This window comes from Argopecten irradians, chromosome 8, assembly GCF_041381155.1.
Source record: "Argopecten irradians isolate NY chromosome 8, Ai_NY, whole genome shotgun sequence".
Lineage (NCBI taxonomy): Eukaryota > Metazoa > Mollusca > Bivalvia > Pectinida > Pectinidae > Argopecten > Argopecten irradians.
Window position 1 is genome coordinate 15,121,145 of NC_091141.1, and position 14,567 is coordinate 15,135,711.

At 34.1% G+C, this 14,567-nt stretch overlaps 1 protein-coding gene across 1 annotated transcript; it reads left to right on the forward strand.

Moving 5' to 3' along the window:
* The first annotated feature begins 1,083 nt into the window (after positions 1-1,083).
* On the forward strand, positions 1,084-14,061 carry LOC138329464 (eukaryotic translation initiation factor 4 gamma 2-like). Its single transcript, XM_069276484.1, has 21 exons — positions 1,084-1,230; positions 1,389-1,491; positions 1,621-1,731; positions 2,206-2,278; positions 2,491-2,583; positions 2,743-2,912; positions 3,104-3,214; positions 3,368-3,439; positions 3,795-3,942; positions 4,179-4,403; positions 5,818-6,095; positions 6,395-6,484; positions 6,763-6,845; positions 7,255-7,307; positions 7,948-8,027; positions 10,353-10,611; positions 11,011-11,215; positions 11,413-11,524; positions 11,855-11,951; positions 12,177-12,298; positions 12,510-14,061. The coding sequence occupies exons 3-21, from the start codon at positions 1,660-1,662 to the stop codon at positions 12,570-12,572; spliced, it is 2,406 nt and encodes an 801-aa protein (XP_069132585.1). The 5' UTR covers positions 1,084-1,230; positions 1,389-1,491; positions 1,621-1,659; the 3' UTR covers positions 12,573-14,061.
* The last annotated feature ends 506 nt before the right edge of the window (positions 14,062-14,567 follow it).

Sequence of the window (14,567 nt, forward strand, 5' to 3'; positions counted from 1 at the left end):
CCTCCTTTTTTAAATTTTTTATTTTATAAATTTGTGTGCCGGTGTGTGTTCTGTCATAAACCAGCAACATTCTGGACGGACAGACAGGACAGGGTGGTGCTTCTCCACACACCGGAGGAAGGTAATTTATTGAAAAATTGATTCAAGGCTTTCAATTAATCATTATCTTTTGAGGGTACAGTAATTTTAATGGCACTTTTGATAAGTATAGATCAAATATGCTTGTAAATATTATCTAGCTAAATTTTTGCAACACGCAGTCAATTTTGAATTAAGAAAAAGTACTGGGTACCACCATATTAAGAAACCCAGATAAAGATGTCTTAATAAGTTAAAATCCAATTTTCAGACGAAGTGTTTATGTCTAAACCTTAAAAATATGTTAATTATAATATATGAATCACCACCTTAGAAAGTTGACTTCTGAAAATGCAAGACAATCTCACTTAACAGATATCCAAATGCTCTTAAAATTTATCCAGGCATAGTTACATTATTAAAAAAATTGAAATCTCATATTTTTCGACATTATTTGCAACATTTTATCATTAGATTTTCAATGTTTGGTGACTTTTTGTAGTGATAAAAAAGAACATTATGGTAGACAGATATTCTTGCATCAGTAAACAGAAGATGCAGATTTTTTTGAGAACATCTAAGTGTAGTTTATTCTTCTGCCATCTCTAATAATTCCTCTTTACAGTCAATTTTTGATATCAGTAAAGCGAGATTGTCTCAAATTTCTGATACTGTCTTGCTTTTCTGGGTTGCATGCCATCAAATTGTTTAGAATCCTTTTTATCAATATATCATAATCAACAATGTTGAAGAGGTCAGGACAGAAAATGTGAATTTTATATTGGAGTGAATCCATATCAGCAATCTAGCAATTTGAAGCTTGTACAACTCTAAGGGTTTTAATTGTTTATTGGTTATATTTTGATCTTTGTAGCCGAATTATACTTCTATCACGGAAGTTGTTGTGGCATTGATTCTCTTGACTTACTACTAAACATTCTAATTTATCACTTCATTGTATTTGAATTTGAAGTTAATTGTGAGAATATACGATTCTATTTTCAGGGACGAGAGACCACCCCGACTCTCAGGTCCAGGTGCTTCCGCACCTTCAGCTGTTAATAACAGATGGATACCTCCAAGTAGTGTGAAACGAGATGCGACACAAAACCCTGACGACAAACATGATCAGATCTTTCGAAAAGTTAGAGGGTAAGTAACATTGTTGATTTTACGATTATTCAGATTCAAATTTACTTTCTTCTAAGGTTCAAATTAATGCAACCAAAAACATTTTTTTGTGCTTGATGTACATTTGAAATAGTTTCAACCGACTGTTTAATTAAATGAAATTGTCTTACTGTTTTCAGGATTCTTAACAAACTCACTCCTGAGAAGTTTGATAAGTTGAACCTTGAGCTGCTAAATGTAGGACTCGACTCGAATGTGATCCTCAAAGGTGTCATTTTGTTGGTAAGTTTTTAATAATTTGTTATGTCTTTCATCATTTGAATTCCACCAAAAAGATAGAAAATAACACTGTATTTGACTCTTCGTAAAATATCATTTGTTGAAAATTAATATTTTTTCACCTATTTTCAGATATTTGAAAAAGCCCTTGATGAGCCGAAGTACAGTTCTATGTACGCACAGTTATGTCATCAACTATGTGAAGACTCACCAAACTTTGAACCACCATCCTCTAAAACAACAGTAAGTTGGTATTCTTGCCCTGATTTCTCGAAACAAAAGTACAGACTTATGTAACCTATGTGATCAAATTGACTTAAGTCAGTTTGTTTCAAGAAATCAGGGCCTGATCTCCCTGATGATGGTATTGAGTTTTGTCACGGGTGGGCATGTAACTTGTTATTGTATAATTGGCTACAGTTAGTTATCACTCTGATTTGTTTGACTTAGCCTATCCAATTTTAGACGTTTTACCCATGTTTATGTCCTATTTAGAATATTTATTGAAGGATTGGCAAAATGTTGATGAAAACAATACCACGTTTCATCATTGTATAGAGTACATGTTATGTATTTTACTTTCAAGTTTCAATAATCAATTGATTTTGAAGCATCATATCGTTTGAAATTCATCTAATTAGGTCATCAGTACAATACTGCTTGTTGTGATAGGTAAACTAGCTCTTGTAGCAACTACACAAGTACCTTTTATTACAGACTTTCCGTCGCCTCCTTTTGAACAAGTGCCAAGATGAATTTGAGAACAGGTCAAAAGCCACAGAACTTGAAGGTATGGTATATTTCACAAAAGACCATGTTTACTCATTTGATAGTAACAAACTAGAGCAAATTTTGTTTGGTATAATGTTATTATCAACTAAAGTACAGTTAATATCAAAAAAATATTTATATATATATGTAATCCATTTATTGATCGTCTTGTAATGATTGTGTTGGGCAAAACTTTCAAATAAGTGTGCAATATTCGTTTATCTTATTCAGCATTTGACCGTAAAGATGGCACATTCAGTGCGGAGGAAGCAGAGCAGTACCACATTGCCAAAAGGAAGATGCTTGGTAACATCAAGTTTATTGGTGAGTATTGGTCTTGTCTAGAAAAGATTTCTTTCTTTATCTTTTGCTGTTGGTTTGTCTAAAATAAAATTTGTTGAGATATATGCTGTCTTTTTCACAAAATATTAGCGTCATTTATCAGAATAATTGTTTTCAACTCTGGAATTGATATTTTTTTAGGCGAACTCGGAAAACTTGAAATGCTGCACGAAGGGATTCTACACAGATGCATTAAGCAGCTTCTTGAGAAGAAAAAGAATGTACCGGTCCAGGACATGGTGGAAGACTTGGAGTGCCTCTGTCAGATAATGAGAACAGTTGGACGCCGCCTTGACACACCCAAGGCAAAAGTAAGTTCACTCATAAACAGGACTGATCATCATAGCAATTTTAAGAGATCATCTTTATTTGCCACTCTGCTAGGCAATTACCAGTATAAAAGTCTTATATGGATATTGCTCACATGAAATTGCTTTTCACAATTTTGAAATTCCATAGAAATGCTTTGTAATTTTGTTAATGTGTATATTGCCTGTTGCAGTCATGGATGGATCAATATTTTCAGCGAATCCAAATTTTCGCTAAGAACATGGAATTTCCCTCCAGGATTCGGTTTATGCTTAGAGATGTAGCAGATCTACGACGCAACAATGTAAGATATTAAATATGATATATACAGAGGTATAACATCCTTGCATGTATGTAAAATATATAGAGCAAAAAATTGAATACTGGTATATTTAAAGCAGTTGAATAACAAATTTAGTTAACGTTTATAGAAATTTAATTGTGTTACTTTTGACAGTGGGTTCCCAGATCGAGTGGAGTTGACAACGGTCCAAAAACCATCACACAGATACGACTAGAAGCTGCTGATGTAAGTGTTTTCTGTTAAATGTTTAAACTTGTTGCTATGTGATGAATTACATACTGTCCCAACAGAAGATAAATTTCATTGTTGAAAAGGACATGATTGACAAGAAATATATTGTATATTGAATTGTGATGAATGGAATAATTTCATCCGAAGTCGTGAGATGCAACACAAAACGATATAATATATTCTAAATGACAAATGTATTTGCTGTCTTCTAAGTTTACATGTGTGCATAATTTTTGCTTAAAAACACCTTGGAGGATTGAGAGATATTTAAAGCATTCAACTGCTGATGGAATGTTTAAAAATGCATTGTATTGCAAATTTTATGATGCATTGTTTTATAAAATTTTAGGAATATGGTGAATATATTCCACCACCTCAGTCACGTCAATTTGGAAACAGATCAAGCATGAACGGAGGCATGAGTACCCAGTGGATGGCATCAACCCCTGGCCAGATGGGGGATTTGTTTGGCATGTCTTCACCGGGCATGTTGATGGGTAGGTGGTCTGTGTCTGTACTAGATAGGATCAGTCATAATCAATCACATCAATTTTAATTTGTTTTTGTCAATTTTTTATATATAGTTAAAACAGATATAATTATAGACACCTTTTGTGTTTGATACTAAAAAGATGTAATCACAGAACAAGTAATTTTGTATTGGGTAGTAATAATTGTTGGAATGGCCTTGGTCTAGAGGGCATCCTTGATTGGAAACTGTTGATGTGATTAGGAACCATTGGAACAGGTACAGGACCTGGAGTAATCCATGACGGACCTGGATATCCCATGAATATGGGCAAGCCCAGGAACATGCAACAGGGGCAAGGCTTTAACAATTTCAACAAGCCAAGACAGGATGGGGGAGGGAGGGGAAACATGCGACAGAACCAGAATAATCAACAGATGCAAGGGGGACGACAATCTCCTCAGTCTCTACAGCAACAACAGAAACAAGGTTCGTCAAATTCAGATATTTATGTTTAGTCAAATGCAACTTCAATTTTCTCTGTTTAATATTTTAAGAATGTGATTTGTATACATCATGAAAATTTGTTTGGAATTCGTGTCGTTTAGACAGTTTTACTGTCGTTCCGGTCTAACCGTTGACAATAGATGATGTAATACCTCAGTATGTTAAGCGACAGATAGATCAACTGGTCGAGTGGTTCTGTCAATCGTCTGGAGGGGCGGAGTTTACATAGCCTACCCAACATAAGGTGATAGAAAGAGTGGGCGGAATTTATCTGACAATTTTCTAGAGTTTGAAAGGCAAATGGCTGCGCCTAAAATGTGACGGACGGTAAACTTCGTTATGAAATACTTGATCTTCATTATAAAGGATTATCTTTTCATGAGATTAGTTAAAAAAAAACCTGATATTACGAGACGAGGTTGTCACAAGATTATAAAGAATGTGACTGCACGGGGGACATTTGACCCCGTCACCTGTTCATTAGAACACGAGCAAAATTACTAAAAGTCCTAACGATAACAACTTTAGATCTATGGGCGTACAATGTTTGTCCTTGAATGATTGGAAAAACGGCACATTCTGTTAGATATCCATTAATAGTCAATAAATCTGTAGTGAATTAAAAGTACTTTAGATGGTATCGATAATTAAGAAGTTGATTGATAAAGATACAAACAGAGGCAAACTTACCGCGAGGTGGACCTCACGGTAGCCATTACGTTGTTCTCTTAAGTAACGTTTGTGACATGCATTCCCAACCGTGTATTATGCTATCGATGATGCGAAAAGTTATCCAGTCTATCCAGACTGAAACACGGACAGCAGCTCATGAAAGCCGCGTTATCGCATTTATTGCCAGAGCTATGAACTTCATTCCACAACAATTGTGCTTCTTTGAAGAAACGTCTATTGTAAAAACTACAGGTAGTACACTCTGCATTTCTATAAATACGGTAACACCCAATGAGTTTAGGATGGATCTATCACACGTGGGTCACACATATCACACAATATAAGCCACGCCCACCAACCAATCAACTTGCGTCTAGCATTGTATTGTTATCCAGTATGTAATAGCTATAGGTAATGTGCCAGTTGCGTGGCGAGTACATCACTTTCATCATCAACGGTTAGACCGACACGACAGTAAGCTGATGAAGCTAGTTAAAACCTTTTTTGTTGAGATTTGAAGAAAAAAGATATACAAAATCAACAGCAGACTTTCTGTTCAATTTTTCCCTTAGTTAATAGTCAGAGAGCCTTTGTTGCATGGGCTATTTTGTTTGTTCTTAATGTGGGCAAAACCTTTAAAATAGATAAGTGCTGAAATAAATTGCTCCAAAGCTCAAGTTTTCTATGAATGTGAAATAAAACTGAATTTTGTTTTGCTCTACAGCAAATCAGGCCCCGCGTGACCTACCTCCACGATTTGCTCGGCTGGCCCAGCAACAACAACAACAAATCGCTCAGCAGGCTGCTAGTGCTAATGGCACAGCAGTCATGATACCCAGTACTACAGAGGAAATAAGTCTCAGACCAGCTAAAAACTTCACAGTTTTTAAACCAAGCACACCTAACAATCTCCCAAAGTCTGCACAAGTTGGACCACAGAATGCCATGATGAAAATGTCTCTTGGACCTCCAGAGCCGCCTAAACCTTTGTTAAACAAACAGGTTGGTTTGTTACTTAAATGAAATATGTTAATATTGAAGATATAATGACACAGGTGTTGTGTTGTCAAAGACACTGTTTATTGAGTTTAATAGAGATTTTTACCAAAAGATATTTTTAAACTGAATTTAAGATAAAATTGTTACATATACTCTTTGATGTCACATAGAAGTTTCCATTCCTCAATTTCGTTTCTATGCTCTTCTCTTTGAATGTTATTTATTACCTCTGTAATATGACTGATGACTGAATTAAATACAATCTGGAAATCAAATGTTATTATGAGTAATTTTATGTTCAGGCCCAGATTACCATCAAGCAGGTGACACAGGAGAAGCCAAAGCCAAACAAGAAAGTCATCCCAACAAAGGATGAAGTGATGAAATCAACAGTAAGTCTTCTTGTTCTAACTTGTATGTTTTCAACTTGTTTGGTAATTCAGTATTGTGTTGTATATTTGAAAATAAAGAACGTATTTTTAGATTGCATCATGTAGTATGTTAATAAAATATAGGGGTTAGGTGGTAAAAAGAAACTGTTCAGATTCGCAGGGAAGCATAATCTATAGGTATCAAAATACTATCTTCATAGAATGTTTTGCAATTGATAAAATTTAAATACAGAATTTCAAAAATTATGCATATGAGTAATATGATCATTTTGTTTCAGATGGCAATGTTGGAAGAGTACTTGGCTAATTGTGAGACAAATGAAGCTTTAAATTCATTCAAAGACTTGAACTCTCCAAAAAAGTAAGTTCAGGCTGGTAATGCAACTATATATGTAATATTACCAAATATCAAAGAAAAACAATTTGACAAAGCATGACAATTTATTGACTCGTGCCCTATCCGAGCCTCGAACTCATGATCTACGGCACCCAATCGCCTAGCCAAACATACCTGCGCCTTCTACCACTGCGCCACATCTACCAGGGATACACTACAGTTAAAATGTAAATGCTATATAATTATGGAATAAGCATTAATTGCTGGTATGTTAATAATTACAGATGACTCCCCTAAAGCTAGTTTAGCATTATAGCATTTTTAAATTCATTTGAAATGTTTATCACATTAAAACATCTTAAGTTTAAAGGCATGATAATTCTTTATGTTTGTATGAACTCCAATATTTAACAACTTTCTTCTTGTCTTTCAGATTCCACCCGGACTTGCTCGCTCAGATGATGACCAAAACAGTAGACAAATCAGGTAAGACATTTTACAGATTACAAAATGTGAACACGGAATATTTCAGGAAAATGTATTTTGAACACCTTCCAAAACAATGTCTTGTACAAAACAAAAATCATTAATCAATGGTACAAGGTAGGTAGGGTCGGTAAGTCAGATAAAAACTAAGTTACTGTAGAAGTGATGATCAGTGGGAGACGTTACAGTTATCAATGGTACAAGGTAGGGTCGGTAAGTCAGTTATCAATGGTACAAGGTAGGTAGGGTCGGTAAGTCAGATAAAAACTAAGTTAATGTTAGAAGTGATGATCATTGGGAGATGTTACAGTTATCAATGGTAAAAGGTAGGTAGGGTCGGTAAGTCAGATAAAAACTAAGTTAATGTTAGAAGTGATGATCAGTGGGAGACGTTACAGTTATCAATGGTACAAGGTAGGGTCGGTAAGTCAGTTATCAATGGTACAAGGTAGGTAGGGTCGGTAACTCAGATAAAAACTAAGGTACTGTTAGAAGTGATGATCAGTGGGAGACGTTACAGTTATCAATGGTACATGGTAGGGTCGGTAAGTCAGATAAAAACAAAGGTACTGTTAGAAATGAGATCATTGGGAGATGTTACAGTTTGATGTTAGTACAAGTGATTCATGTTTAATTCCAGACTCAGAGCGTGAGAGTGTTATGAAGTTGATCTCGGCAATGAAGGCAGATAACCTCATCACTTCGGACCAGTTTATGGAGGTAGGTTTACTGTGGTAATGAGACGGAACAAAAAGAAAACAAAATGTATAAATAAAATTTATATGCAATTTTTACAAATTACTGGAATGTAGAATTTTACTCATTTATCTTACTATAAAGGTCAATATTTAAAAGAAGTCAAGTAAGTCATCAGTATTGAAAATAGTTAATATCTTTGAGGGCTTTTGAAAATATTTTAAGAAACATTGATCATTTATCTTCCTTTTAGAGGTACTATATAATTATGCCTAAACTCTTGCTTTTATTAGGATACTGCACTCTTTGTCAGTTAAGTCTGTACAGAACACTTCCAACTACCTTAATGAATATCTGCACACATTTATACGAACTAACCGTAAATCATTCTGTCAATGTAGGGTCTACAATCTCTACTGGAGAAAATACTAACCGTAAATCATTCTGTCAATGTTAGGGTCTACAATCTCTACTGGAGAAAATACTAACCGTAAATTATTCTGTCAATGTTAGGGTCTACAATCTCTACTGGAGAAAAGACTAACCGTAAATCATTCTGTCCAGGGCATCCATTAACCCGAGACCCTGGGTCATTGACGCAGCAAAATTTATTTTGACGCATGATCTTTGCATGCCGTGCGTCAATCTGACGCTTCACATTTTTACTACCACTGCCCATCAGACTTGTGTATGTGTGTATTATGTGATGCCCAGCCCCCAATAAAGTGTATATTAGCAAGGGTCAGTGACACTAATTGGTAGAATACCCCAAGCCAATTAAAAGATTCACTCAACTGTGACATAGTCCGACCGTAATTTGCTAATTGGAGCACTGGTAAAGAAGTCACACCTGTACTGAGTACCTACCCGCCTCCAATCCTGCACATTCTTATCAGCAATCGTATTTTATTCAAAGCTATATTAGATTCCAATTGTAATAAATTAATTTTATATAACTTGTAAACAGGTATACAACAGAGATGAGATCGTAGATAGGCCTAGTTTGATGCATGCTGCAGTAGCCATTTTGTTGTTAACCTGAATAACCCTACATGTACACTATCCACAAACCATCAGTGTTGGAGTGTTAGAAGCGTAAATCGTTCCTGTTACAGTTTCTAATTTGTTTTTGGCGGCAATTATGAAAAGTGGTTTGACGTGGAAACGCAACACAAAATAAATAAAACAATGTCTTTATTTTTAGAAGATCGTTTTAGAAATACAGCTGAATTAATAACATTTTGATTTCTAACAAAAAATAGCAGTAGTAACTATGATTTATAAAACAGACTATTTTTTTTGTGTAAAAAAATCATCATTTTTTTTTAATAAAATGATGTTGTTGATTAAATAAGATATTTATGATCAGAAGCTCAAAAATGTCCTTTAAATTTTCCAGAATTTAGGTAATCAAATATAATTAAAAAATTTAAATATTTGCATATATACTGAAGTTAATCAATATTTTATATAATAATTATTATCATTTATCATTTTTTTTTTTTTACTTATTCTATAGAAACATAATAAGTCATATTAACTTTTTTAACCATTATTGATGTTATTGGTTATAAAATTTTATATTTAAATATAACTGAATTTTAACTCGATTAATAATTGACCCTTAAGTTTGATATTTTGACCCTCAGGAATATTGAATTGACCCTCAGGATTTTACAGCCAAGGGTCACTGACTCTTGAGATTTTGATCCTACTGGATGCCCTGCTGTCAATGTTAGGGTCTACAATCTCTACTGGAGAAAATACTAACTGTAAATCATTCTGTCAATGTTAGGGTCTACAATCTGTACTGGAGAAAATACTAACCGTAAATCATTCTTTCAATGTTAGGGTCTACAATCTCTACTGGAGAAAATACTAACCGTAAATCATTCTGTCAATGTTAGGGTCTACAATCTCTACTGGAGAAAATACTAACCGTAAATCATTCTGTCAATGTTAGGGTCTACAATCTGTACTGGAGAAAATACTAACCGTAAATCATTCTGTCAATGTTAGGGTCTACAATCTCTACTGGAGAAAATACTAACCGTAAATCATTCTGTCAATGTTAGGGTCTACAATCTCTACTGGAGAAAATACTAAATCATTCTGTCAATGTTAGGGTCTACAATCTCTACTGGAGAAAATACTAACCGTAAATCATTCTGTCAATGTTAGGGTCTACAATCTCTACTGGAGAAAATACTAACCGTAAATCATTCTGTCAATGTTAGGGTCTACAATCTGTACTGGAGAAAATACTTACCGTAAATCATTCTGTCAATGTTAGGGTCTACAATCTCTACTGGAGAAAATACTAACCGTAAATCATTCTGTCAATGTTAGGGTCTACAATCTCTACTGGAGAAAATGGCTGAGCTGGAACCTGAGGTACCTCTGGTAAAGTCCTACATCTCCAAGTTTGCTGCCATGGGGGTGACCGAGGGAGTGATCACCATTCAGGAGTTGTCAGTTCCAATGGAGAATGGTACATACTACCCACTGTTCCTCCTCTGTCTCCAACAAATGCACAAACTCAAGGATAAGAATTGGCTGGTATCCAACTTCAATGACAGCAAAGTCTCCTTACAGAATATGTTACCTGGTAAGAAATGTTAGCTTATAAATGTTTTCAGATTTTGTGGTATTCAATAATAAATTGCATGTAGTTATATATATTCAGGATTATTTGGATGTCCTGATGTGCACAATAATGAACTTGTTAATCATTAGTGCCTGATTCCTTTATAATAATGCCTACCAATATCACATCCAATAATAGTTTGCTTTATCTTTGATTGCGCAGTTTCACCTATATTATTATGCTGTCTGCTGGAGCATATGAAGGAAGTGATTATTGAAGGGAAATAAGATCTTTCCTGTAGTTTTGATCTGGTAGTGCCCTTGTATTGCAAACGTGACATCAAAATCAATACCTATCCGAAAAAGCATATAACTCTATATACTCTATATACTATAAAAATGATTTTGTGGTTTCCTCCAGAAATTGACCAAACAAAGGAGCGTATGATGGAGATCCTTGAGGACCGTGGACTGAGCTTCATGTTCCCACTACTGCGTGTCCAGGCAGAACTCTGGAAACAGGTCCAGGCAGAGCCTGGGGCCACTGCTACCTTCAAGTGGATCAAGGAAAATGTGGACACTGATCTTCATCACTCCGCCGGCTTCATCAACATCCTCACTGCATGGTATGTCTTGTCATAATATATTGTGGTGGCTTTAAAAAAGGAATTCAGAAAATATGTGTGAAAAATTCTTACACTGGTAAAAATAAATGTTTATAGTTTCTATGTAGTGATAAAAATGCTGTAATAAGGATAGTTGAAACATTTGTTGTTATAATTAGGATAGTTGAAACAATTGTTATAATATGGATGTTTTACAGTGTGCTGAAGTACATCACCATGGATACCACACTTGGTAAAGATGTGGACAGTACAGTTGTTCCTGAAAAAGCTGCCACAGAAAAGGAGAAGCAAAGACTTGACAAACTTAAGGTAAGAATAAATCCCTGTTCTACTTCCTTCTCATAGTTTTGAAGTTATGCTCATAGTAGTACTATAAAAATGTCACCAATGTCCACTGCAGAAAGTCACTCCAATGAATCATAATATTGTACAAGCACTTAAGATAACATATGGCTTATTTATACAAATGATCTTTCATTTTGATTTCTCCAAAAACTTATTTAGTGGAATTTTCAACCATAAATGGTCAAAATTGTGAATATTTCAGTTCTCATTCTGTAGAGCACAGGGTAAAATGGTTCTTTTTCACAACCAGCATAAGAATTGAAATATATTGCATATTACTTTTGTTCATTTTAGGGAGTGCTACAGTTGTTCCTGCATGAGAAAATGGATCTGCAGGTAGAGGCCCTGTATGCAGCCCAAGTATTCTGTCACTCTCATCACTTCCCAAAGGGTAAGTTTCTGTACTACAACAGTGTTCGGGCCAATAACATGGGACCTATTAGTTTATAATTCAGTGTGGGATATTTACAAAAAAATCTTAACTTAACCCATCTTGTATCAATTGTGTTATATGACCTTCAGAATTTTTATTGTTCTCTGACAGTCAGGAAATCATTGTGACGAACAGGATATTATTGAACACAATATATTAACATCTTCTTATTTTCTGACCTAGGTATGTTACTGAGAATGTTTATGCACTTTTATGATATGGAAATTCTGGAGGAGGAATCCTTTCTGAAGTGGAAGGAAGAAGTTAATGATGAACACCCAGGGAAAGGAAAGGCTTTGTTCCAGGTAAGGACTTGGGAGTTCACTGTTGAGCAATTACGATTCTATTAGTTTCTGGTGAAGGTTGGTTTAGATAGAGCCTTCATGATAATAAAGGCCATTCTGTAATGTATATCTGTTGTTAAATAATCAAACATACATGAAAAATTAATCAAAGGCTATTATATATCCATTCAATGTGAAAGAGCAAATCAGAAATAAATTTTTATATTTTAAGGTGAATCAGTGGCTGACCTGGCTGGAACAAGCCGAGGAGGAAACAGATGATGAAGAAGATTAAATCCCTTACTAGGAGAATAGGATATATTTCAACAAGAGTTGTCATAAATCAATTGAAATATTCAGTAAACCTTACTTTTGTGGACATACAGACAAAACATAACTTGCAAATGATAAAATATTAACATGAAGAAAATTTTTGACAAATCAATTTTCTGTGACATTGTGTAGGACTATCTAGAAATAATGGATATATCAAGTGAAATGTGATATGTTAAACGGATGTACAGATACTAAGACTGGAACACGCCGTCAGTGACAACAATAGCAAAGGCAACACTACCAAGTGCAATAGGAACCCGCCATTGTTTCCATACAAAGCATATGGAACCAGCTAATGTTTCTATGTTAAATTGGAGATAACTCACTAAGTGGAATGCATTTACAAACCCTGGAGTTTGCCTAACTGCCGGTCACTCTTTCGACCCCTGCAGATCTGTGATGTGTAAACAATACAGTCATACAAACAAAGACCATTATTGGAGCATAATCTTTTGTACTGATCTTTGTTATAGTTAAAAGGAAAGGCAACATTTGATATATATATAAACTAAAATTGTGTGAATGGAGAGTGATCTTTTTAAAATTAAAATTAAATTAAAATGTACAGAATCCAATTTAATCTGGAGGTTTGAGAAAAAGGACAAATCATCATTTGATTATAGCATAGTGCATATCTTCTTAATCATGATTAAAGATAGTTGCCTTTCCATTATTGCTATATTTATTGCTATATACTATTTATTCTCTGGTCCTCTAAAACAAATGCTGATCAGAAACAACAGGTGCTGCTATATACTAGATTATCATCTGCTAGAAACAATGAAAAAAATCTCATTCTTTCAACCCTGAATAATGTATGAAACATATATTCCAACGTATTTTTAACATTGTGGTTAACTCATAAAATGTGATGTCATAATTCATATATAATTCTTGTTCTCAAGGTAATTAATTGACATTCAAAACTGCCATCAAAAGATTGGAACATTTTTGTGTTACGAATGATGAGAAATGATCATGAACGTAAATATCTCTATTTCAAAATTATTTATTTCCTTTAGAAAATGTGTAGTTTGTATCAACGACCAATAATTGTGTTTGTCTCCTGCTGTCAGTGTACGTTTTCTTTGCCATTCTGCAAAATGTGCTTTCAGAAATGGAAAAAAAAAAATTCTTGATATAGATCTTTTATGTATGTCAAGTTCTTTAAAATGGTGCTTTAAAACATTTTAACATGTCTGGATTTCACTAGAAATTCTCACTTATTCCACACATAGAATATATCATCATATGCAGACTAATAAACGAATCAATTTAATAGGAAATAAACAAAGAATTAGTGTAAGATAAAATCTTGGTGAATTGATTATAAGACTACTATTTGTGTGATTGCCCAGTTTAAAATTCTTTTCATTTACTGTGGACAAATTGTTTTGTTTAAATGTTTTAGTTTGATCTTGCATGCAAACTTAAATCGTGAAATTTTTTTTTTTTTAAATGGGTCAATACTTTAATATCTTCCTTTTATCCAAATGGTGCTCTGTAGTGTTAAAATACTCATTAAGGGAATTCAAAATTAAAACAAAAAAGGTGAAATAATGTATTAAAACGTTATTGATGGTTACCGTCAATGTAATGCGAGGTGATTGTTCAAAATTCTGGAAATCCGACACTAATATAGTTTATGTTAAACTACATATTACAATACGTCCGGTTCACCTACAGTATATGTCTCATTTATATCTTGAGTAGCGATCTTAAAACGTTTGCTGTATGTATTGTAGAAAATTTGAGAGAATACTTAAGCTTGAGTTTTATTAGTTTCATAGAAATTGTATCTGGTATAGTAAAATAATAAAAATCTATAAATATATACCTTATGGAGAAATGTTTAAATTGTGAATTTGTGATAGTTATCCAACAGGAAAGGTTGAGAAAGAAAATATCTGTTTGCTTGCAGGATTGGCTTTTTGTATTTGATTGAATATTAGCA

What these genes read in the sequence shown, in the direction of transcription:
- LOC138329464 (XM_069276484.1), top strand. Translation starts at nt 1,660, where the DNA reads ATGTACGCACAGTTATGTCATCAACTATGTGAAGACTCACCAAACTTT. An exon ending in ACAGCAACAACAGAAACAAG is followed by an intron (nt 4,404 to 5,817) that starts GTTCGTCAAATT and finishes TTTGCTCTACAG; the next exon opens with CAAATCAGGCCCCGCGTGAC. An exon ending in CTTCGGACCAGTTTATGGAG is followed by an intron (nt 8,028 to 10,352) that starts GTAGGTTTACTG and finishes TGTCAATGTTAG; the next exon opens with GGTCTACAATCTCTACTGGA.